The sequence below is a fragment of the Amblyomma americanum genome, chromosome 9, assembly GCF_052857255.1.
Source record: "Amblyomma americanum isolate KBUSLIRL-KWMA chromosome 9, ASM5285725v1, whole genome shotgun sequence".
NCBI classification, from domain to species: Eukaryota; Metazoa; Arthropoda; class Arachnida; order Ixodida; family Ixodidae; genus Amblyomma; species Amblyomma americanum.
In genome coordinates this window covers 18,513,021-18,537,994 of record NC_135505.1, presented here as the reverse complement: position 1 = coordinate 18,537,994, position 24,974 = coordinate 18,513,021, and the positions used below count along the sequence as shown (strand labels likewise).

Genomic DNA, 24,974 nt, shown 5'->3' with positions numbered 1-24,974 from the left:
ATTTAGATCTGCACTTTGAGAAACAGCGTTTGTGCTGGTCCTTCAAACCCAGGTCCAAAAAGGCTTTGCTTCCCTACACTAGTGCCCATTCGAAGTTGGTCAAGCGAGGCATCATTTCCCTATGTGTTGAGTCGGCCCTGAAAAAGGCTTGTGACCACAAAGTCCAAGAGAGCTTCCAGTACCAGCTTCAGCGTTTGCAAGCAGCTGGATACCCTCCGCACGTCATTTTGAGTGTGTGTGAAAATGTGCTTCAAAAAATTAAGAGAGAACGCAAAGACAAAGAAGACGCCGAGCAAAAGAAGGCCCATGTGATTCCATACATCCACAAATTCTCGCACAACATCAAGAAAGTGGCGAGAAAAGGAGGCGTCAACGTTGTCTTCTCGGCTCCATGCAGACTGTCCAAGGTGTGCGTGATGATGAAGAACTCTAAGAAAACCCCTTGCAAAATCAAACATCTAAGGAAGTTCAAAGATTGCGTTTCCGGCGTTGATTACCGCATTCCCCTTAGCTGCGGAAAAGTCTACATAGGCCAAACCGGCAGATGCTTTACTGAAAGAGCAAGGGAGCACCGGTTGAGCGTGGCAAACAACGATGGAGGGTTTTTGGCTAAGCATTGTGCGGACTGCACAAAAATGAAGCAACGGGACTGTGTACCATGGTTCGAAAAGACGGAATTTCTGGCCAGATTGAATGACAAATGGGAGCGTCTCGTCGTCGAAACATTTTACATCGGCACTACGGACAACTGTGTTAGCAAGGCTTCCATTTCCTTATCATCCAAAGAATTTTCGTTTTTGCGGGGGCATGTGTAGCCTAGTGGCCTGTTTGTGCCCTGGTGATTGAGCAGTGCCTCCTGATTGCGTTTGATGCTTTCGGCGTTCATTTGATTAGAGATCAGTTTTGTTTCGGTTATGTCATGGTTTGAGATGTTTTCCTACGCTTTGGATTTCATTCACCCCCCTTTTTTAAAACCGTTGTTGTCTCAAACTGTTGTCCCGTCTTTCATCTTTTTGTTTTTTTAAATGACTCGGTGCCTATTTTCACTGTTTTTGTGACGTAGCTTCTTGAGCTGATTCATGGTTTTTTACCCTTTTGACCTGGTGCCTTTTTTCACTGTTTTTTTGTTTTTGACGATGACCGATGTGGTTGTTTTTGTTTCCCGTTTTGTTTGCTTTCAAAAGGGGGAGTGCTTCGTCTCTTGGTTTTGGTGTCAGCACCTGCGCTTGTAAGCGGTTCGAGCTTCAGTGGTATCAGATGGCTACAGTGGTGTGGTTTTGTTATGAATTTCCTTACTTTGCAGAACGCGTAATTCTCAAAAGTGCACTGTCGCAAAGCGTTCCTTTGCTTTTTGTTTTCATAGAAAGGGCCGGCCCGGTATAAGATTATCTTGTAAGCGGTTGGTTCTTGTGTGGTCTGTTTATCGCCTGGGCAGATTGTCACGTGCCATATTGATCAGATTTGAAGTGCGTGGGGGATCGCTATATATATTTGCCTTGTATTCCTTCCTTTAGTAAAGTTGTAAGTCTGCGTTAGTGTGTGTCTGCCTCCCTTTCGTCCGTGTTCTTGTTGCGCAGTTCTTCTTTTTTGCACTATAGTTGATGCTACGGCGAGCTCCAGGAATGAATGCATCTGACACAGTGTGTCACAGAATTTTGCTGCAGGAACTGGAAAGCTACGTTTCTGCTGATAATTCACCTAAATTTTTTCGCAGCTTTTTTTCCTGCCGCAGAAGCAAAGTGCGTGGATCAGTTATTTTATATCAGACGCCAAAAATATAAACTCATATACCGGAGTGTTGTTCTGGATTTCACGTTGATTTTTACTTTACTTAAATGATATTTTCCAGGCACTTCACTCTTATCAGCTTCTTTTGTCCGGTAATTTAAACCGCAATAATGAGAAACTTGACGATTCACTCTTGCCGAAATTCAGAAAACCACAAGCAGTGATCGTAACGAAAACAGAACGTCATTTTTGCTCTAGGCCTAAGAGGCTGACAATTTAATTACATATATACTGAGGCACCTGTTTATATAGTAAATTTCTCCAATCGTGTGTGTGTGTGCGTGCGTGCGTGTGTGTTTGTGTGTTTGTGCGCGCGCGCTCGCAGTTATAGGAAATCCCGGCAATGGCAGGAAAAGTAAGGTGACGTCATCGAGCAGAACGCACATAGCAAGCCGGGCGCAACCATTTCAGATAATCATATAAAATTTCATTATTACATATATAGCCGCCACTGGCGGCCCTCAATGTGCCGCCAGTTTTCCTGACTACATTTGCACCAAAACTGTCAGCAACCGTTTCTCGTACAGCGTTCCGGGTGGTGTCATGCGATGTACAAGTGCATGTAGCTTATATGCATTTGCCACAGGGACTCGAACCGACGAACACGCACCTTCAACTGTATGCTTTCGCAGACTACGGTCCCGTTCACACTTATCCAAAAATCCGGCGAGTGAAGTGGATTCGGCCGCTTTTGACGCCGAACGAGGCGGAAAGCGGCGCGGCGAGGGCGATCGGACTGGACCCAAATTTTTCGCGTTCGCCGCCGCGGCGAAAAACATGGCGGCGCCCTTCGACGCAGGACCCCTCGCCTCGGAATGAATTCGTCGTTGTTGAGGCCTTGTTCAGCGCGTTCACTGGCCATAAATCGGACACCGGTACATCGCTTCGTCTCACCTCACCTATGGACCTCCTTCACCCCGCGACGTCACGAAGATGCGGTGGCGCTGATGTTAGCAGCGACTTTCGCATGGTAGGCAAAACAGGTTCCGCTTGCCCGTGCCTACCGCAGCTGCCGCAGCTACCGGCGGCTGCTTCAAGCCTGTGCACTGCAGAAGCAGCGTGTATTGACCAGCTGCGTCACTGCTGGATCCGCGTAGTAGCATAAAAAATATTAAATTAGCCTCTATAGGTTTCTCGCGCATAAATGCCGCATTCGGAAACTGGCAAACAGGCATTGGGCCACGGTAGTAAAGCGCGAAGTCTGGGGGTCAATAGGCACTGCAACTCAATGCACTTAATAGCATGCAAGTTACTGCGTTCATTCACCTGAACTTCAGGATAGTAGGCTGATAATTGCTCAAGGAAAAAAAAAGACATATGCAGCTGCACACGTACTTATCGCCTTGAGCCGGAGTGCACGGGGTGCCGACAGGTTTGTTAATAGCACACCATGTTTTCATGGCGCGTTTCATCACATTTAATATTTACTTGAAACTGTTTCTTGATATGACGACGTAATTATTTCATTCGAGTAGAAAGAAGTTTGGTTAAGTTGTGTCAATCTTGCGCGGTCGCGTTGGTGTGCTTAGAATAGCGTACCTTAAGTGTGCTAAACGCAATATGCTTTTTCATTGCATCATGCATGTGTCATGTTTCCTGAGGTAGTAGATGTTCGCGAAGCTTGTTTGGAAAGAAGCGGCCGCAGGCGTGCTACTAACAGACACGTGGCGAGATTGAGAGGGGACGCGGCAATAAAAAGTGTTTTCGTTATTCATGCATGCAATATGTAACTAAACTTGGTGCAAATATGAAATTCCTACGCTAGTTTCAGTAATTTCTTTTATTTATAGCTATGCCTGGTGCAGTTCTGGGTAATTATAATTAACAGCGTCGTCAAGTCCCCCTAAGGTCTCAAATAATTGAGTAGATAGTGCGCAGTTTTTTTTATGCCAGCATGTACATAAAGCCCTGTTCTGTACGATGACGCGATTAGTTCTTTTTCTATATGATCAGTACTTATGCATGCATAGTTACATGAAAACGTTTCTTACAAGAAATAACTAACACAGTACTTACTGCACGTGTAGGGAAAAAAAATCGAGAGATTTATTACGCTCCTGAACGTCTCAGGAATAGTTTGCGACAAATGGAATCATTTGATTTTCATACGAATTACGAAGGTGAGTGATCAAGTCGCAGAAAATGTGAGAGGTCACAAAACGAACATTAAAGTTTATTCCCTCGTTTATGGCATCTTCGCTTTCGCTATGGTCAAAGAAATGCGGCACTGAAATCAAAGAAATTACCTCACAATTTTTGACGAGCACACTTCTAAAAAGCGTAATTTATAAATTTGTACTCAATATTTTGCTATAATTTTTCGTCACGAAACTAGACTGCAGGGCTAGGAAAGAAAATAACGCTAGAAATCAAAAATTTTCACCAAATCGACCAGCTTAACAAGAGGACAAGTCGTGCGTGGTCATGCGGCTAAAAGCAGCGCTAAGCGAGACAGGAGATCAGGGACACGACGCTGTCCCCACTTTTCGCACAGCGCGACATGTACGTATGTCAGCAGACCATGAGCGCATGTCTGCTCCGACGAAACAAGGCCAGCGCTTCCCCTCACTATTGTCCTAGTGCAGAGTGCAAAACTAGTGCAGTTAAACTAGTGGAGAGTGTCAAAACTTGTTTTATTCAATGCCTAGCGCATAAATAAACGGCAGGAACGCTTTCTACATGTTTACTACTAACCATATATACAATACAGTGGCAAACTATTTCTCTTCATAGGCCGCACGTGGCCAACGCGAGCTCGTGTACTTCAACAAATTACATGTTGGAAGCATCGACCATTGCTATGATTCGCAGAAACCGGAAACGCGCCTACAAGGCTTGAAAACCCGCGCTCAACACCTATCCGCGACGCCACTCCCCGACCTTTTGCCTACCACGAGCTCGCTAGCGACTGCAGCGCCACCTCGTTTGTTTACGAACATGCAGGAGGTCTATAAGCAAAATTGTAAGTGATAAATTTGCTGTGTTGACTGTACTGGTTCCTGTCCTGACAAGCAGATGGCGCCACTAGGCTGGGCGTTTTGTTGCGAGTCAGCATACGCTGAACTAAAAATGGGAATGTGCCTGCGTTTCCGTACGCAAACGTGCATACGGTCATGGTACACAGACAGCATCGATTTATGCTCTTTTCTAACCATATCTGTGTACGCCGCGAGTGATGACGTGGTGACCGGGAAGTGTGTGGAAAAGCGAGAAACAGCAGCGGCGCGGCGGTTCCGCCTCGCCCGGGCGTCAACAGATGGGAACAGGTCCTAGTTTTCCCGGCGAGCGAATCCGCTTCGCTCGCCGGACTTTTGGACAAGTGTAAACGCGCTCTACCTCTTCTTTTTAAGGCACCGTTCAGGTGCCGACCGAGATGTCCGAGAGTTACTGCCCGGTTTCCTTTCTTCAAGAACCAATTTTCGCACCAAAACTGTGACGAAGCCATGCGTCGTGCAGCCTTCCCGGTGGTGTCATAAGAGTTAATTCTCATTGCACATAGTGTACGTCTGATACTCAAGTTTGAGACTAGTTCGCGAGAGGTATTCGAACCGAGTGTCCGAGTGTTTCGCTCGGACGTTTGTGGATTCAGCATTTGTGTAATCAGATTTCGGAGGCGCGCCTTCGTTTCATGCCTCAGGCCGCAATCTGCGCCGAGGTCGAACGCTCGTGATGACACCCTGATGATTTTGCCTTCACGGCACGTAAGCAGTCTTAAGAACCCTCTGAAATTTTTATTATAATCACATGATATCATTCCTATCTTGGCGGAACTATTAAGTATAATTTTTATAAAGAATATTAAAGCCTAACTATTCAGTTCTGTTACTTCTCTTTTAATTCACCCTTGTAGCTCTTGGAAAGCATCTAAGTGTGATATAATCAGTTGCCAAACAGGGCAGAAGCAGCAAAAAATTTTAGATTAAACTGCATATTACATTTCAGCTTTAATCAAGTTCTACCTGAAAGATTGAATTTTCCTTTGGCACATTTTATTATTCTTTTGGGGCTGTGTTGTTTAATATGCTTAAACGATTTTTAATTTGGTACTGCACACTGAAATTCATTTTGTCCCCTTTTATTTAACTCCATTTCTTGGTATGTATTTTCTAAGCGTATACTATTTGCCATAAATTAGTGATGCAGAATTTTTAATTCCTCAGCTCGCGGCCCATTGCGGCTTAAAATAGACTAATGTTTATCTTGGACCAGCCACCAGCTATTGGTGTTGTCAGTCGAATCAATATTTTTATACATTTCTTAATTTATCGCTATTAAGTTTGTTTAAAAATAACGTAACGGGTAGAAATATATATTTTCAGAAGGGGATTAATATTATAAAAAAATAGACAGCAGAAAAGCTATTGATTAAGGGCCAGGGCCCGAATGCACTTCGGCCTCATCGTCCACCACACACACAAACACATTACTTCGTCATAATCTTCGTCAAAGCCTACAGCCGTAGCATAATCCCCGTCGGCAAAAGCACCGTCCTCCGAAGGAGGAAAAAGGAGTGTGTCCCTGCTAAGGTGGCTGCACATCGCTCTTCGGAAGAACCTCGCCATCCACGTAAATACGCGCACTATTTGCAGCGAAGTGCACCCTCGCCTTCCGAAGAAGCTCCAGACGTCTTCTCACCGTGTGAGGCCTCCTGGGAACCATGCACGATTGCAGCTGAGCTGGGCACTGGCGCTAGGCTTAGTGCCTCCGCTGCCACGCTGGCGGAGGTAGCTCTGCCGGCGACTCTCGTGGCAGCACCTGCCACGCAGTCGACACCTGATCCGCGGCGCAAGGTCCAGCTTTGTGCTCCCGGTTCATCGGCAGATGCACCCCTTCACCCTTCCCGAATTGCCGAACTGCTCGTAAGTGGTCTCCCCCAGTGCCAATGGCCTTCCATTGTACACTTCCGGATGAGCCTCAAACCGCACGGTGTGATTAACCGAGCATTCCAATGGACTTATCAGCACCTCTACCTGTGCAAAAGTGCCATCGTGCATCTCACAAGCGTCCTTCAAACGACAGTCAACCGATTCCATCTTCAGCAAGTGATGGCTCCCAAGGCAAGCGCTCTTGCCTTACGATCGAGAACTCGGTTGAGCCTACACCCGGATCTACATCTTACAAAGTGACCATTAAATCTCTGGCCAGCAAAGGCCTCACGAATATACCAAACAAGATTCTACAGGATAACTTGGACGCATGCCTCGGAACCAAAAGATTTCGGGGCTTACATAGCCAGGAGAAAGTCCAACATCATTGCAGTGTGGCTTTCGACTCTGTCTGCCGTAGAACGTCTGCAAGCGCTTAGGAGTATTTCACTAACAAGCGAAATCTCAGTGCCAGTACAAGTGTATTTAGTTGAAGGCTCGGACTTGCAGCACTGCGTCGTCTACAACGTCGGCATCACTGAGGACTCAACTGCAATCCAGCGTGAGCTGTACTATCCCACGCACCGTGTCATCCAGGCCCGACGCATGGGAAAGGGGCGTTCTTGCATAATCATTTTGCAAGGCCCTCTGACCCTACCAGCCCGTCTGTACTATTATGGCTTTGCTTTACGGCCTCGGCCATATAAACCGAGCGTCGTATATTGCTATAACTGCTTCAGTACTGGGCATATGTGCAAATGCTTTCCCTTCAGTGCTGCCCGTGAAGGCACATCGGAAGGGAAAGCGGCTGATCGATGCGGCCTTTGTAAATCCGACGACCACGTATTAACATCTCCAAGCTGTCTCACAAAACAAAAGGCAACACAAAAGGCTCGTCATCGAATGACTAAGCATTGGCCAATACATGACATTATAACTTCATTGCAGACATCCAATCGTTTCGCAGCTCTCCAGTGGTATGACGACGAGTTGCCAGAGCTTCTAAACACATCTCGCACTATTCTTCAGCTCAGCAGCCTTCTAACGATACTGTGCGAAAAGAACGCCTCCGAAAACAGCCAACAAGACAGCGCAGTACGCCTGAACTATCGAAGGACGATGTGGCCGCAGTTGGCGAACAAATCGCACGTCTTTTAGCGGAGGTCACCAAGCTCCGGCAACACCATGAACTTCTCGCTCGACGTAAACGGGCGTGGAATCATCCGCCACATCTATCAACGGCGCAGCAACATCCCCTTCCTGTCGCCCACCAGTGTCATTTCCTGCCGCCTCTTCCCAGGTTACCGCAATGCCACTGGACTACTCTGCGACTTCTTTGCTCCGGTTTATGGTCAACCAGTTGTCCAACCTGACGTCCGCGATACTACAGCGCTTGCGCTAGTAACTGGAAATAACAAGCTCCAGTCGTGCTGGTGTGCTGCAGTGGAACAGCAGAAGCATTTCCACGAAGGTGGGAGAGCTCAAGACCCGACTACGAATTCATAAGCTGAACGTATGGACCATGTTGCTACAGGAAACAAACGCCTTGCCATCGATTCCAGGCTTCAATGCCTACATGTCTCATTTAATAATAGACCGTCATGTACAAACTGCGGCTCCCCCGGGAAAGGCGGCGGTGTATGTGGACTCACGTTTTCCCTGTGTACGCCTTGCTCTCGAAAACTGGTGCACATCTTTTCAACGGGTAGTGGCAGCGGCTGCGAAATTTAAGAAGGGAGCCGTTGTGGTCGTTTCATTTTACGTTAGACCAGCCCGTGGGGCTTCCTTTCGTATTAATCTTGGCTGGTTACTAAGTGTCCGTCGGCAGTACCCCGGGTGTCCGATTTTAGTCGGAGGCGACTTTAACGCCCCTCACCTGGATTGGGGGTACCCCACTTCTAGCCCTTGTGGCAGGTGTGTGCGGACGCCTTCACGGATGCCCAGTTTGTGCTGCTCAACCATCCTGGGACAGCAACTCGGCCAGTGCGTCAAACTCGCAGTGCTTCCTATGCTCCAGACTTGACTTGGTGGTAGCGTCCGGGCACTCCCTCCTGGCACATGGAGCCAGACTGCTGAGGAAGTGAACATCACTCTATCATCATCGGTCTTCATATCTCACATTTTCGACCTTTACGCTACAAATGTTGTGTCGTCAACTGGGGCGGTTTTCGCTCCTGTCTGGAGAATCTCTCTTCAGATTCTTCGCCAAACCTTGATGAGCGCATACAAACAGCGCTCAACTGTGCTACAACTACCACCTGGACTGATGTTGGTCGACCGGCACCAGACCTCGGCCTTCTTAACTTGTGGGCGGCACGCCGTCAAGCCGAGCTGGCTTCTACGCGAGACCCTATTTCGTCGCAGGCACGTACGCCATTGCACTGTCTTACAGCTAAGGCACGCAGATATGAACGCGACCTCTCACAACGGCTATGGCATGCGTGGTGCGAACAACTATCTGCAAAATCCTCGAATGCCTCTCTCTGGCGAACGTTCCGCACAATGGAACACGGTCGCCGTTCTACTGACGCAGCAGCAACCGCATGCTTTGTGGATAACTTGTCGCCAGATGATTTTTCCAAAGAAGCCGCGCGAAAGTTTTTTTTTTCCAAAATAAAATGCTGTGCCTTCTCCAGCCGCTAGTTTAAATATGGAAGGTATCCCAGCGCCTGTATATCAAAAGCCGTCTGATGTCGACGAAAATGGAATTGCGTGTCAGTTCTCTGTACCTCAGTTGCTGGCTGTAATATATGATGCGAAACAGAAAACAGCGCCCAGACCGGACAATATTCAGTACGAGGTGTACAAGAAACTGAGTAGCGATGCACTCCCTCAACTACTAGACACCATAAACAAAGTACGGCCTGATGGCGTCGGGCCCGAGAGCTGGAAATCCGCTGTCGTGATTCCTATCCCGAAATCAGGAAAGCCTGCAACGGACCTTGCAAACTTACGACCTCTCTACTTAACTCCTACGCTGTGCAAGCTGGCGGAGAAAATGCTAGCCACACGATTGTCGTGGTGGCTACCGCAGCAAGTTTTTTATTTCCCCGCTCAAATTGCCTTTCGTCCATATAATGGTACAGAGGACGGGTTGGGTGTCTTGCGATCTGCAGTTTTGTCATGTACCCACAGCCGCAATGTGCGTACCGTATTAGCACTGGACGTTGATAAGGCATTTCACAACATGAGTCATGCAGCCATTCTGAACTCCATTTACATTCTTCGTCTCCCTCTGAGAGTGCGTAGTTTTGTCGAATTATTTTTGAAAGGCAGAAAATCTGCAATACGCCTCAGCGGCGACGCGGTCGGATCATTTGTTCCTCTCCGTGGCGTGCCCCAGGGATCAGTATTGTCGCTGACGTTATTTAATATTGCTTTCATTCCGCTGGCTTGGCGCTTACATGACAACCGTGACATCAAATTTCTGCAGTACGCTGATGACATCACGCTGTGGAATACTCACCAAGATCTGCGTACTCAGCTCGCTGAACTTCAATCTGCCTTGGATGTTACCTCTAGTTACGCATCATCCATCGGATTTCAACTCTCTTTGCATAAAACAACATACACGTCGTTCGCCAACCGCTGGCGAAGCCGTAAGCTTTCTTGAAGTCTAATCCACCTTTGTCTATCGGGCACCCCACCACAGGAAAGTCCGAGTGTAAAAATCCTCGGCTTAACGATTCATCAATCAGGATCAGCGACTGCATGACTTTCTCAGGCAAAAAGGCAAGCTATTCAGACTTTGTGTTTCATAAGGACAATTGCTCCTAAAACGGGTGGCGCAGGCTCGTTCGTTGCACGGCAATTGGTGAGGGCAGTTTTGCAGCCACGTATTGTTTATCAAGCCCAGCTTCAACATCTTAAAAGAGCCCAATGGGATCGCCTTGGAGCCGTGAACCGAGAGGCTCTGCGGACCATTACGTGCCTTCCACGCATTACGCCGGTCATAGCTTTACAAGAGAATGCGCAACTCAATACATGTGATGAGCTGGTGTAGCAGCGCCATGATGCGCGCAGCCTTAAGGCCAGTATATCGCACTCCACGCATGCACTGAGGATGTACGCAACGTCACACTCCATCCTTCAGCCGCCAACGCCAGTTCTTCCCTCATGGAAGTTCGTACAGCTCAGCGACAACAGCCAACAGATAATCGCTGACCAACATCTGAAAATTCGGCATCGTTGCGTCGTTAGAAATTTGAAGAACAAGATGCTTGCCTGCTTGTATGATCCATTGTTGTCTACATTGACGCAATCATCCAAGCCTGCGAAGCAACAACAGCAATCTACTGCCCGTGCAGACCTGCCCTCAATCAAACCTCTAGGGTTCAGCTTACGGAACCCCCTTTGTCCCTTTGTGCTGAGCTCGTTGCAGTTCAAGAAGCACTCTGCTCCGTGGCCCCCACAAGTTTGCTCCTTGCGGCCCGCATTGGCATCCGCACGTACGCCCTTCAAGTAGTCCGGTCAGGGAATCCACCGGCGCGTGGCACGCATTCCGCAGCCAGTGAGTATTGAGTGGGTCCTACGGGATCTGCTGACCTCTCGAAGCCAGCCAGATTTAGCGACCCGCCTTGCGACTCCAGGCTCATCATTTCCTCGACTCCTTCATCTGAACAACTTCACCCTCCTTTCATCAAGAAAGGAATTCCTCCAGCGCCGCACACGTGCTCTCATGCCTCCGTGCGCGGTAACCCTCCCCCGCTGTCTTACCTGTGCAGAGGAGGTAGCGCTTAGGAGGATCCGGGTCTGTGCTGCCCTCACACCTGCCGTCATTCAGAAGTGGCCTCAGTACCGAGATTTCTTTCTTCGTCCGGTGTATCCGATATGTACACGCGAGGACATTAAAGCCGACATTCATCATTTACTTTGGGACTGCCCAGCTCTCAAGCCTAAAAGGATCCGGCACCTGGAGGTAGCGGATCTTTCAGCATGCAACCCTGCTTCATATATTGCCTCGACGCAGGGACCATACCATCGCTTTCTACTTAAATTCATCATACCTAGCCTTTTTCCAATAATTTAATCATTACTACATCTTTCATCACACCTTCGCCCTTCACTGATGCCCTGAGGCAATTAATCTCGCCTAAAAAGAAGCACCGTCCCGGTGCTAAGGAGGAGACGTATCAGGGGCGTGGTACGGCTTTTGCCGAGCCACATGAAGCTACATCAGTTACAGGGCAGGTGGATGACGTTGCGTAAGATACAGGACTAATCGCGAACGTGACGTAGGTCACCTGGCGGATGACTTGGTAAGGGCTGTTGTATCGGGGCAGCAGCTTTTCAAAAAGTCCAACGTGGCGAGACGGACACCACAGGAGGACAAGGGACCCAGGGGAGAAGGAGACGGCCCGACGTCGGTGGTCGTAAATGGCTTTCTGCTTAACTTGAGAGGTAGAGAGATGAGCGTGAGCAAATTGGCGTGCCATGGCGGCGCGTGTAATCGCATTCTGGACGTATTCCGTGGGCGTAGCGGTGGTGGGAGGTAACAACGTGTCCAAGGCCAAGTTAGGATGGCGGCCAAAGAGATAATAGAAAGGAGAAAACCCTGAAGTGTCATGCCGGGATGAATTAAGCGAATGTGGTATTTGGAAGAATTTCATCCTAATCGCATTGGTCCGAAGAGACTTACACAGCATGTCGGTGAGCGTTCCATTCAGGCGTTCGATAAGGCCATTAGTCTGAGGATGGTAGGCTGTGGAGAGTGTGTTGAGTGGAACAGGACTGAAGGATGTCCGATACTTTCGACAAGAAATAGTGGCCGCAGTCGGTGAGGAGTTGCTGTGGTGCACCATGGTGAAGGATGATGTCGTGCCGAAGAAAGTCCGCAACATCTGTAGCGCATCTTGTCGGCAACGAACGCGTGATGGCCTATCTTGTGGCACAGTCGTTTGCGACAGCAATCCACTTATTGCCAGATCGGGTGACCGGAAAAGGGCCACGAAGGTCGAGACCGACGCGGTAGAAAGGAGCGGGAGGTATGTCAATGGGCTGGAGGTGACAAGTAGGCAGCACGGAAGGTTTTTTCCGGCGTTAACACGCATCGCAGGCAGCGACAGAGCGACGGACGGAACGTTATAACCGTGGCCACAAGAAACGACGGCGGACGCGGTCGTATGTCCGAGACACGCCGAGATGTTGGGCTCTTGGCAGGTCGTGAAGTTCGGACAATGAGCGCAGGCGCTTAGGCACGACAAACAGCACATCAGACCCCTCAGGGTGGAGATTGCGCCAGTACAAAATGCCATCTTCAAGGACAAAAAGCCAAAGCGAGATTGGGGCGAGCAGCGGCGAGGCCTTCAAACATCGTGCGTAACGAAAGATCGCGTTGCTGTTCGGTAGCCGCGTGCAGCAAGTCGGAAATGGCTAATAGATTAGGTGCCATGGCGTTTTCGGTTGAGTCAGGTGAATCCACAGGGTGACGAGATAAGCAGTCAGCATCCTGATGGAGACGTCTCGATTTGTACACTGCGTTGAACGAGTACTCTTGTAGTATCAAAGCCCAACGATCAAAAAGTCTAGTGAGGTTCTTGTGAGAAGAAAGCCAGCAAAGGGCGTGGTGGTCGGTCACGACGGTGAAAGGATGCCCGAAGAGGTAAGGGCGGTATTTAGCTACTGCCCAAAGGAGAGCCAGGCATTCACGCTCAGAGATGGAATAGTGGCGCTCGGTGGACGAAAGAAGACGGCTGGCGTATGCAATGACGCGTTCGTGGCCCTGATGGCGCTGGGCTAACACAACCCTTTATTAAGGTAGCTGCTAAGGTAATTAACTAAATCACTTATTAACATTTCTTATTTCTATTTTAGAGAGTATGTTGTATACGCAAAACTTGAGCTTGTCCTCCCAACTGTATAGTCGCGAAACAAATTTATAAAAAGATTTGTAGTGGGAGTTACGAGCAAACAAAGTCCCCCTGGTAGGCGGCTTCACAGCTGAAGATGACGGCCGCATGCGCCTTAGTCAGAGATCGCTACACCCGGAGCTTTGTGTAATATTACTGACGTTGCCTGAGCTCCAGACAGATGTGCCGGGGTTATTTTTGGTAGTCTTGCTAGCTAAGCAGGGCGTCATCTTTGCAGCCTCGTCGGTGAGCAGAACGCGCTGTCATTGCATTTTCGATACGGCCTCGAGACGACTGCATGGCAGTTGTCATTTATGGAAGCAGCAAAAAAAAAAAAAGAGGCTCGCTTTCGCGCGAAAGGCTCACTTTTGTCTGTGACAGCATCGGCCTCGAAATGCCCTCGCAGGGTAAATTGAAGGTCATGCACGTTGGACGTGGTTGGCGCGTATATAACCCGGCTTTGTGCGAATTTTTAACAAATTTGCTTCTCAGATTTTGTGGCGTCAACAGCCAGGCCTGAAGCAAATGTTCGAAACGCTGAATTTGCAACTGACGTACTTGTAAGAGCGAAGACACAAGCCAGCATTCGACAAAAGCTCAGTGCGCCCGTGCAAGCATGGCGTCAGTCTTGACTGCCCTCGTCAATCAATGCATGCATACTTTTCATGCGAGACTGTAGCACCAGCGATTAGGGCGGCAGCATTTCAAACGAGGCTGAATTTTTGCTGTTGGGTCCTTATTAAGTTAGACACAGATCCTAACGTTTCACAGAAGGCGATTTGGATGGTCGAAGCGCAGTTCTGCTGAAATTCTGTACGTGTGCTGCGTACAATGCCCATTACTAGGTCTATGTGAGCCGTCACTGGCATCGAGCGCACAGACAGGAGGCTGTCAGCCAAGGTTTGGTGGGGCGGCTTCAAACACCGAGTCGTGGGCCACTACTTCTTAGAGCAGTCATTGACTGCTAGACTGTACTACAGGGAAATTTGGAAGGAGAAGCGGAAAACTTCATCGGAGACCTGCCTTTCAAACCGCACACGAAAACGTGGTGCAGGCACGTGAAGCGCCAGTGCATTCTTCCGGACATGCTGTCAAACATCTCAGTTTAAGGTTTCCTCTAGAGTGGACAGGTTGCCATGGCCGCCAAGGTCTCCCGAATTGACACCTTTAGACCTTTCTTTGGAGGCGCATAAAAAACAAGTTTTACACTACTGAGCTCACCTGGCAGCTTAGGAAGTGAGCTTAAGCGTATAACTCTGCAGATGGCGTAATTTGTATGGAAAGCAACGGTGGCAGAGAAATAATAAAAAGTGCATTTAAACGACCAAAAAATCAGAAAATTAGGAAACAGCGCGAAGAAGAAAATATCGAGAAGCGGTCTTGGGAGAAGTCACATTGGATTAGACATGAGCCGATGATTCGAACGGCATTAAACAATAACAGCGGCCAACCAACGCAAAAACAGAATGACGCCCAGAACCTAATGAAATTAAATATGACATTGTGCAGTATGGCATGGTATGACACGGGGTGATACAGTGTGGTATGGTATGGCACGGTACGGTACGTTATTTACCGGTATACAGGGTGTTATAGCTTAGACTTTCTGCACTTTTCAAAAATAGGCTTTCCGTGTTAGAAGAGCGTTTTTTTCCGGACTAGCATTGCCAGGGGTGTACTGCATCAGGATGAAACTAATACGTGCTAAGTAGCAAGCCCGTTAATTGGTATTGAATAGTTAAATTTATAGCTGTTAATATTATGCTTCTGAATTACTGAGAGGCATGAATGTAGCCCACCGTAAGTAATTTCCATATTGGCTTTAGAGTTTTGAAATGGCGGCTATCCTCTTTAGTGTGGCCCAGCAAGTTCTGACTTGATTGTACCTAAGTACATGCGCATTCGGGTAACTCGTCGAAATAGCCAACATTTTTGGGACACAGCGCCGAGAGTTACCGCGTTTTTGCAAAAGCTGATATGGGTATAAAGATAGGCCACACGCCTCCCCATAATTAAGGAGCTCAACACAAATATTTAAAAATTTAATTGTTCAATACTAGTTAAGCAGCCTGCTAGTTAGCTCGTCTTAGCAGTATTCTGATGTACTACACCGCTTACAATGCGATGCCGAAAAAAGCGCCCTTCTAAGACAAAAAGCCAGTTTTAAAATTTGCAAGAATTCTTCAGTGAAACACAGTCTTGTCCATGTTACAAAAAAATAAGAAACCGATTACAAACACAATTACTCCATCTGAAATTTAACTGATTACAGCGGTCAATGAGCGCCCCAGAAAGTTAATGAATAGTGTCACGTGGTGGTGACGGCAGTCGAAGTAGCGATGAACACGGACGAAAGGGTCTTCTAAAAGAACTGTTTATTGGGCTGACTTGCACCCAAAATGGACTGAATCACTCGGCGGCGGCGAAGCGACAAGCGTGCTCGGCGGTCGTCGAACGGAATGCCCGCCGCTGTCGGCCGTGCTCAATTTAAAGCTGATAGCGGACTTTCGAGATAAAGAGCGCAAAGTTACTAGAACATTCCGGAACAACGTAGAATCAGCTGTGCCTGGCTGCGATCAATCGAGATAAATCTAGTCGCGTCTTGCGTCGCAAACAAAGCGATAAAGTGATGTGGCGTCAGATTTGAAAAACGAACACACTGCAAATATTCGCGGCAATAGTTACAGAACAGTAATAGATTACTAATGCGTTCCTTTTCATCATTTTCACATGGTCCTCGAAGTCAAAAGCTTCGGTGACCATGTGGCTCGCCTAATAAGTGCTGGTTAACCAAGTGCATTTATTTTCAGCTTTTGTGAAAGCCTGCGCTACAAAACAGCATCAGGGACAGAAAAGCGAAGCACGGTGCGAACAGCCAAGTTATTCCGTATTTACACAGGATGTCGCACTATATTGAGATGAAAAATAGATATCACATCAGTGTGGCTTTTGTCTGTTCCGTACAAACTTCGCAATGTCTGTGCAAAGCTTGGTAATCGAAGACACGAATAATGGGCTGAAAATCACGTCATCAAGTAATAAAATGCCGGAGCACATTTAACTATAAGATCCCCTCACATGCAATGATGTTTACAATAGACAAACAGGAAGATGCTATAAAGATAGGGCCTAAGTACGTAACTTGAACGTGAAAAATGAATCCTGGGTTTCTCAGCATACCTGTACTAATGTTACAGCTGTGGTTGCAAACCGCTCTTCAACATGACGAATTTTGTTGCATACACCAAAGACAAACTGGAGCCAGAGATTATCCAAAGTTTTTTCTATTTCTAAAGCGGGCGCTAGGTGTGTCAGTCCACCCTTGGTTTCACTGTTTTATAGAGTAGCGATTTCTAGACGGACACGTGCATGATGTTTCTGTTTCTTAGAAGGTGATTCCAGCGGTCGTTTCTGCAGATTTCTTACGTCTTGTTTACCCGTTGACTGGGATCACTTTGACTTGGACAGTGCATTTCTATGAATGGTTTTACCTCTCTACACTGGTTCGTTGTTCACGCCTTTTCCATTTTTCCCTTTTGACGCAGCCTGGCTAAGAGAAGCACGATTCCACGTTAATCACCTCAGAATATTTGTTGTTAATTCAAGGTTATAAACCGCTTGTATATCGACTTGTTTTTTGCTGTGTAGGAATGTGGCGTGTGCTGTTAGTAAGCAATAAGTGCACGGATAAATATAGGTTTATCGCTTGATCATGTGTTAGGTGTGCAAGGACGATGGTTGCACCTGTAAAATGAGTCCCTTTCACGCCAAATGAATCGGTAGTCAGCGCCTGTCTTGTAAGCAATCCTTCTCATTGTCCGCGCCGTTTTGGGCTGTTTCTAACAGTTCAAGGAAAAGGCAGCTTTTTTTTTATTTCAGCGAATTAGCTAGGCACGACGTATTGCAAGAAGCATCCTTAGATGGCGCCATCTACGCCATCAGAAACGAATACCGCGGAACACGCAACACGTCAGGCAGCTATGCGCAGCTTTGTGCGCGGCCGAACTATTTGTCGCAATCACATCGTGACCGATGCTCCGCCCGGCAGCCGTTTTTGCAACGAAGTGATTGGTTAGCGGTAATCGAGTTTAGTAAAACTGTAACTGAATTATCCGAAACTTTGCCATCTCAAAAAGTAATCAATCTATAACAAAATTGTACACAACTGTAATTAATTACAAGTAATTGATTACAGTAATCAATTACGTACAAATGTGATGAAACACCCTCTATGGTGTGGTATGGTACGCTGTGCTGTGGTATTGTACAGCATGGTAGAGTATGGTACGACAGTATATGGTATCGCATAGTAGAGTATGTCGGCTTTGCCGTCCAAAAGCTGCACGCAAACTATAAGTGATGCCATAGTGAAAGCTTTGGAATTAACTTAGATCGCGTAGAGTTATTTACCGTGCAAGGACATCGCACGCAAGGCAGGCATCTTAGCGAATCGCCATCACGCGGAAACGCAACAGTCGCGGCTGAGGTTCGGTTTCCGCATGCTTGGGCACAGCAGCCTGTAGCCATCGCTGCTGGTGGAAATTAAGGAGACCGTCGAAAAGTGACGCATGACTTCGAGAGATCGCCGGGAAGACAAAAAGCAGCGCGCTTTAAAAAAAAAGGGACAAGAACTATAATTCAGGCGAGAAAAATCTATAAGTGTAATTATAACAAGCGAAAGACATTATGGGTTCTCCCCATACAATTTCTGAGTACGCCTGCCTTTTGCTCTGTACACCTGCTGAATAGAGAATAATTGTTCTGTTGATTCACCTACCCGTGATACATTAACATTGCTTGTGTAAAGCGTGCTGTTCTGTATATGCTGGGTACAAGTTTAGTGATCTGTTATTATCTCTGACTCCGCATCTTCCTTGCCATGTTTACAGCAGATGGGGAGAATGCCTGTGTGGGTGGACGTCAGCGACTGCCACTTCAGAGTTTTCAGACGACTTGGCAAGGAGGTGAGGAAGTGAGGAAGCTGTCGGTCAAAGATGCGAAAAAATAATGTGGTCGCACCATATGAACTGTGGCACCTGCAGCATAACAGGTGCACGTGATGAGGTCAGTATACCTAAGTGAGTGCTGCACTCGGCTTCAGTTTTTGTGCTCTCTGTTGTACTAAAAAATTCAAAACATTTTAAAACTGTTTTGCGCCTCATTTGGAAGTTTGAAGGAACAACACCAAGCAGTAAAACTGCAACAGTCGATGCTGGAGGCAAGCCTCCCGTTATTTCACTTCAATTTTTGCGTCCCATAACATAACCATCGTCATCATCATAATCAGCCTGAATGCGCCCACTGCAGGACAAATGCTATCTCGAATATCTCTCCAATTAACCCTCTTCAGTGCCAGCGGCTCCCACTCTAACCCCGCAGACTTCTTGATCCCATGCCCCCCCCCCCCCCCCCCCCCCCCCCCCCAGAAAGCTTCCCTTCCCTTGGAGACCACTTCGTTACCCTTAAGGACCAGCGGTTATCTTTCCATCGCATTACATGCCGTGCCCAAGTCCATTTATTCCTCTTGATTTCGACTAGGATGTAATTAACCCACGTTTGTTCCCTCACCCACTCTTCCCTCTGCCTGTCTCTTAACTTTACACCTATCATTCTCCTTTCCATAGCTCGCTGCGTTGTCCTTAACTCACGCTTAACCCTATTCGTTAGCCTCCATGTTCCTGCCACGTAGGTGAGTGCCGGTGTTAGGTAATTAATTAGGTGATCACACTGTCGCGCGCTTAAATTCGCGCCGGAGAATGCTTCTATTAGCTAACCTGTGGAATTGTTCGAGACCAAATTTCGCACAGATATGGCATTTCGTCGGCACAATTGTTTTATGCTCCATTTGTTTGGGGTACTTGCCTGAATCGAATAAAAAAAATTCGAATAATCCGTATCGTGTGCGACCACGACGATACTAAAGAAGCCATTATCTCAGCGATAGCACCGGTGGCGCATCTCGTTTTTCGCCCGTGGAGATTCGGCAAAGGAGGGCGCTGGGGAGTGTCTTCCATGAGGTTTGAACAAGCTTTTTCGGCTTCTTCAGCAATTTTCGCAGGAACTTTGATTGGCCAAATATTGCACTAAATCGCAATTCTTTCGTGAAGAAACGTCTTTAAACCTCCCCCAAGACACCACCCCTCTTTGCCGATTCTCCACGGCCGACAAACAAAATGGCGCTACTGATGCTGTCGCCGAGATACCGGCTTCTTTTGTTTCGTCGTCGCCGCAGACGATGAGAATATCAGACTTTTTTCACCGAGTTAGGCAAGTACTCTAAAGATATGTAGAATAAAGCAATTCTGAGTACCAAATGGCATTTTTGTGCGAAATTTGAGCTCGAACAATTTCCCAATTTAGCTAATAGAAGCATTCTACGGCGCGCGTTTAATTGCTGAACATGCTGTATATAGTTCCTCCTGAGGGATATCCTTAAACTTCCGTTCATGCTGGGAGAGAAATTGCCAAATGCGCTCCGCCCCATTCTTATTCTTCTAGTTACTTCACTCTCGTGATCCCTATTTGCGGTAACCCTCGTGATCCCTTCCAGCGCCTCGCTACCAATTGTGAACTGCTTTTCCCTAGCTAGACTGTTGAACGTTACTTTGGTTTTCCGCGTATTAATTTTTGGACCCACCGTTCTGCTCTGCCTGCCTAAGTAACTGATCATGCTTTAAGTGGTTTGAAAAACTGGCCGCCGGTTACCACGCCTGCATTCTGTGACAGTTGTTCGCAGTGGTGAATGCGTCATCCTCCGTGCCACGGAGTGCCGCGCATGGGCGCAAGTGGAGCAGCCATTAGGTCATGTCATTGCGCACAGAGGGCGCCACTCTTTTTCCACCTTGTTTGCACTTCTTGCTACACTCTTGATGCCGGAGAACCGAAAACGCGCCTTTAAGCACGCACAGACGTCCACGGCAGACTCCGCAGCGCGTTCACAACACGCGCCGCAGCCATGCGGGTTCGCACCGCGTTGTGCTGTCTTCTGATTCCCTATGCGAGTAGCCATTTTTGGTGCTTAGTTGACTGATGTTAGCGCGGTTTCAAACGACGAGCGAAATCTGACGCGTACTCCGTGCTGAGTCATGCCCAGTGCATGTGCCTTTGATACAGACGGCCAGCCACTGATGGATGGATTTATAAGTACTCGCCAGGAGAGGACTGGTCGCGCTGGCCGCTAGACGTACGTTTGCATTCTTAGCGCACCAGTGAAAATAAGGTCAGTAGACTTCAGGCAGGTACACTCTGCGCAGGTCATATCTGTGGAAGGGTCGGCCTCTCCTGGCTGTTCAGAAGAAGAATCCGGGCACTGGTATTCATTAAAAGCAAATTCGATAACCTTGTGTTGGGCGCGTTATGAAAACGCTTTTGGATTCCTTATGTACCGAAACGATATATTATTATGTTTCATTCTGTGATTGTGATGGGGCGTCTGAACGCCAAATGCTTTTATTTTCACGTGCGTTATGTGCTTGTCCAGTTTTAAGTCTGATGACATAACTATCTCGAGCTGCCTGTATTTCTGAACAATCTGTAGTGTCGTGTCACCAATTTTGTTAGGGAAAGTCAGTGGTCTTCTTTAATAGCCCTAGAGCTAAAGGCGACAGTTCTCGGGAAGGGCGCAGCAGCATTGTTTGTAGAGGGGAAGTGTCCGAGAAGAAGACGAGACTGCGTCCCGCTCGCTTTCTCCGTCACCGCACCCCGGTCGTAAAGGGAGCCGACATAAAAGAAAGGCAGCCAAGGCCACAGCTATGTTTCGAAATTAAAGGGATAATGCAAGAAACTGAAAAAGCGGGCACCAAAGCCATAAGGCGCTCCCGGCACTCACGGGGAAGGGAGGCCGACGATAGCCACGACCAGAGACTCAGCAGGGAGCCTGCTGTTTTCGAATCCACCATGCCTCTGCGAGTGGGAGGCACCGTCTACTGCGCGCACCGTCCGGAAAAGTCAAACAGTTCTGGAGGAAGGAAAGAATATAGGTGAGGTCGTTACGTCACAGTTTTTGAAACCGGACGTGAGGGCTGCACAGCGCCCCGGTCTTAGCGCAGTCGCACATGAGCAGCAGACACTGAAGCAGAGGTAGCCGCTGCCCACAGCGTTACTATTGACTGCACCCTCGGCCAAAAATTCCCAAGTCTTTGCGAAAACACGTGACTTCCAGCACAATTTCATCAAACAGCTCGCATTGCCAGGGCCTCCCTGTCCTAAGCTTTCCTTGCTCCATGGTAGCAGTAGGCGCAGCTAGGCCCTCGTACGGGGCACTGGAGTTCAGCTACATTTTGTTATTTTTACGCGGTGGTGTATTTTAAGGCGTGCGAAAAGCAACACGCCAAGGGTGCACCGGACATTAGAATATTGTTATGGAATCATTGTGCAGTAGCATAACTTTGCAATACATTGTAATGTTTTGCTAACGTTAAATATTAACTAATCAAATTATATGTTGCGTGTTCAGCATTAGATAAAGTTCCACCTACGCATCAGGCTAATGAATCGGAAGTGGTTTATTTTCCATTCGAAAGGAATGCCATGACCCCATGTGAAAAGCTACATGCGATTAGCTTCTAACGGGCTGAGGCACTTGCACCTGTTGGCAAGCAAGGAACTCATTTCCATAATACCATGCTGAAGGAACAGCGCAAGATACGAGACACAATTAACTGAATATTGAAAGACACACACACGGCGCTGTTCCCTTAACACGCAAAAGAAACAACTAGCTCGCTCTTCTGAACTCCTAAATACCAGTTGTGCAAGCAGAAAGAAAAGAGGGTGTTTGGACGAAGATAACAAAATAGCTGAGCATATATGAAAAAATATAACACTGCCATCTGAACGAAATTAGCAATGTGCAACAGAGCGCATGTAATTTAGAAAAAAGCAGTACGCGAACATGTAGAAATCATGAAACAAACAGCAATAATTTCTTTACAAGGTATGATTTGATCTCATTACTTTCAATGCTTGTTACTAGTGTTTTCACTGTATTGGTTATAAACTTATAACTAAGGGAACGAGGTGTTTCAAAAATTAGTGATATATATATAGTTAGATTACGAGGCAAAAACCATATTTCTGTGGATATACGTAAAAAAAGGTGCTTTTTTGATGTTACGTTCCCAGAGGATTTTAAAACATTTGAAAGTTGCAGGTGAAAACTTGAGGCACTATAATAATTAATACCAAGACAAAGCATAAATACGGATATTACAAAACTAAAAAAAGGCTCTCTGTGTGGGCTGGGTAAGACGCTCAAGCAATATGCCTGAAGTAGCCTGAAGTTTCTGAAGTAGCCCCCCCCCCCCCCCCCCCCTAGACTCCGTCGCAACAGCGGACAAAAGACTGAAGGAAAGCATCATTCATTGTCAGTTTATAGTCAGTTTATAGGCGGCCGCAGCCGCCACTCACGTATGTCGACGGCGGTTTGCCCGCCTGCATGTGCCCGCCTGAAAGAAGCCGCACCACGGCTAAGTACAACGAGGCCAAACGAAACTTTATGCAAACTATGTTTGCAAGCACTAAAGTGGCCGATCAGGCGAAGTGCTTGCTCTGAATGTTCTTCTGTCCTCACGATATTCACACGACAGGTGAAGAGCCCTGTTTTCCGCTTATCCTTGCGACCGAACGCTGCCATACCGAGGCAACGGGGCAGCAATCTGTCTTGTTTCGCTGCCGTTCGTGCGGTGGGACAAGCTGCCGGGAACAAGTTCGTTTGGTTGGTGGGTAGTTGCCGGAGGGGTTTTACTGATGTCGCTGTTGTGTTGCCACTTGCAAGTAGGGTCTCAAGAAGGAAAGAATGTGGTACGGCTACACCGCTGGCGCTACTTCGGCTTAAGGGCGAAGGGAACTGATACGACTTGCTGTGTTTTGAATTTTTATTCTTCTCTATGGGGTTCGCCTTTGTCTTGATGGGGATCAAATGTGACTTTGTTGAGGAACACACATAGTATGCTTTCATTTTCTCGCAGGTGCTCTTGGAGAAGCATTTCACGGAAATCGCGTCTTGTGGCAAAGCCAGCAACTTTCCTTGCATATTCGCCGTCGTCGCCGGGTAAGCCACGTTTAAAGTGCACACATGATCTGCCAGAAAGTGATAATGAGTAATTGACGTGTCCATAGAATGAACCAAAAACTTCTCCGACTTGTGTTCCATGGATAGGAATCATTGTAGCGGGAACGCCATTTACATTACAAATGTTTCTTGCTTGTCAAAACGTAAAATGTTGCGATTTTAGACGCCGTCTATCACAGTCTGTGAACGCAAGTTTAGTAGGTTGTTTCTTTCTTTGGGACGCAGATATATTTTCTAAATACCTTTAGTAGAACCCCCTCAATTTACTTTGATCAGTGAATAGGGATGCTCTCTTTCAACAAGAGTAATGCATCGATCGTATACTCATTTTCGAAGCCGAAACGTCAACGAGGGCAAGATAGAACGTAGTCTGAAATAGAGACGTAAAATTTCAGGAAATTTTGACTGGCTTGAAAAACAAGTTTTTTCTGTTTTTTTTTCATGAATAATTCGAAATTTTGCAAAACTTGGCAAAAACAGATATATTTGCAACAGCACAACGATGAAAATTCATACTGCGAATTTCAGGCCGATATTAAGATAGGTCATATTTATGAAACGAATTTCTTGTACTACTGCATCGAGAACATGAATAATTCTCAGCAGTACAGGCGAATATGCAGCCATAAATGTCCTATTCGTGGAACGAACTTCCTGTTCTATTGCGCCGAGAAAGGGAACATGAAACTGAAAGGCGCCCGTGTGCTGTGCGATGTAAGAGGACGTTAAAGATCCCCAGGTGGTCGAAATTATTCCGGAGCCCTCCATTACGGCACCTCTTTCTTCCTTTCTTCACTTTACTTCACTTCACTTTATTACCTTAAAGGGCCCCGGTATGGGGGGTATTACATAAGGGGCGGATTACATGTATAAATCAGATTTAATAAACAAAGAAAACAGGTAAGGTACACTAATTATTCGCTGTTAAATATAATCGCTAAACAATTCACAATTATTGATGGACAGGTTATTGAGGCGATGTCGTGTGGAAGGCTGTTCCAGTCCACGGCTGAGCGTGGAAAGAATGACGATGCAAATGTAGTGGTGCGCGTACGAGGCCGGGCAACTTGAAGGGGATTCGTGCGGCGGATTGATGTAGGGCGGATGGCGAAGTGAGCTGTAATAAAATGTATGAAACAAGCACATACTAGTTGTACGACGTCTACAAGCTAGAGATTTTAAGCCTGCTCCTGCTTTTTAATGATGATAACATTATATGAATAGCACGAATATATGACTCTTGTGGCTCGATTTTTTACTGATTCTAGAGAATTTGTTAGATAATTTTTGTTAGAGCTGCAAATAGCAGAGGCGAATTCTAATTTAGAACGCCTTCCTTAATTTAGAACGCTCTCCTTCCTTTATACCTTCCAATACACGAGCTGCTCAAGTGTCCGCCGA

The 24,974-nt window shown here is 47.1% G+C and overlaps 1 protein-coding gene across 3 annotated transcripts in view; it reads left to right on the top strand.

The window, feature by feature from the left end:
• Window positions 1-24,974, top strand: part of LOC144103818 (uncharacterized) — a 205,264-nt gene that overhangs the window by 134,305 nt on the left and 45,985 nt on the right. For 2 of the 3 annotated variants that reach the window (XM_077636519.1, XM_077636517.1), the window contains exons 15-16: window positions 18,391-18,465; window positions 23,470-23,552. In XM_077636519.1, coding sequence (XP_077492645.1) covers window positions 18,391-18,465; window positions 23,470-23,552 — 158 coding nt within the window. The remainder of the gene's footprint in view (window positions 1-18,390; window positions 18,466-23,469; window positions 23,553-24,974) is intronic. The other variant, XM_077636518.1, reaches the window with a different exon arrangement.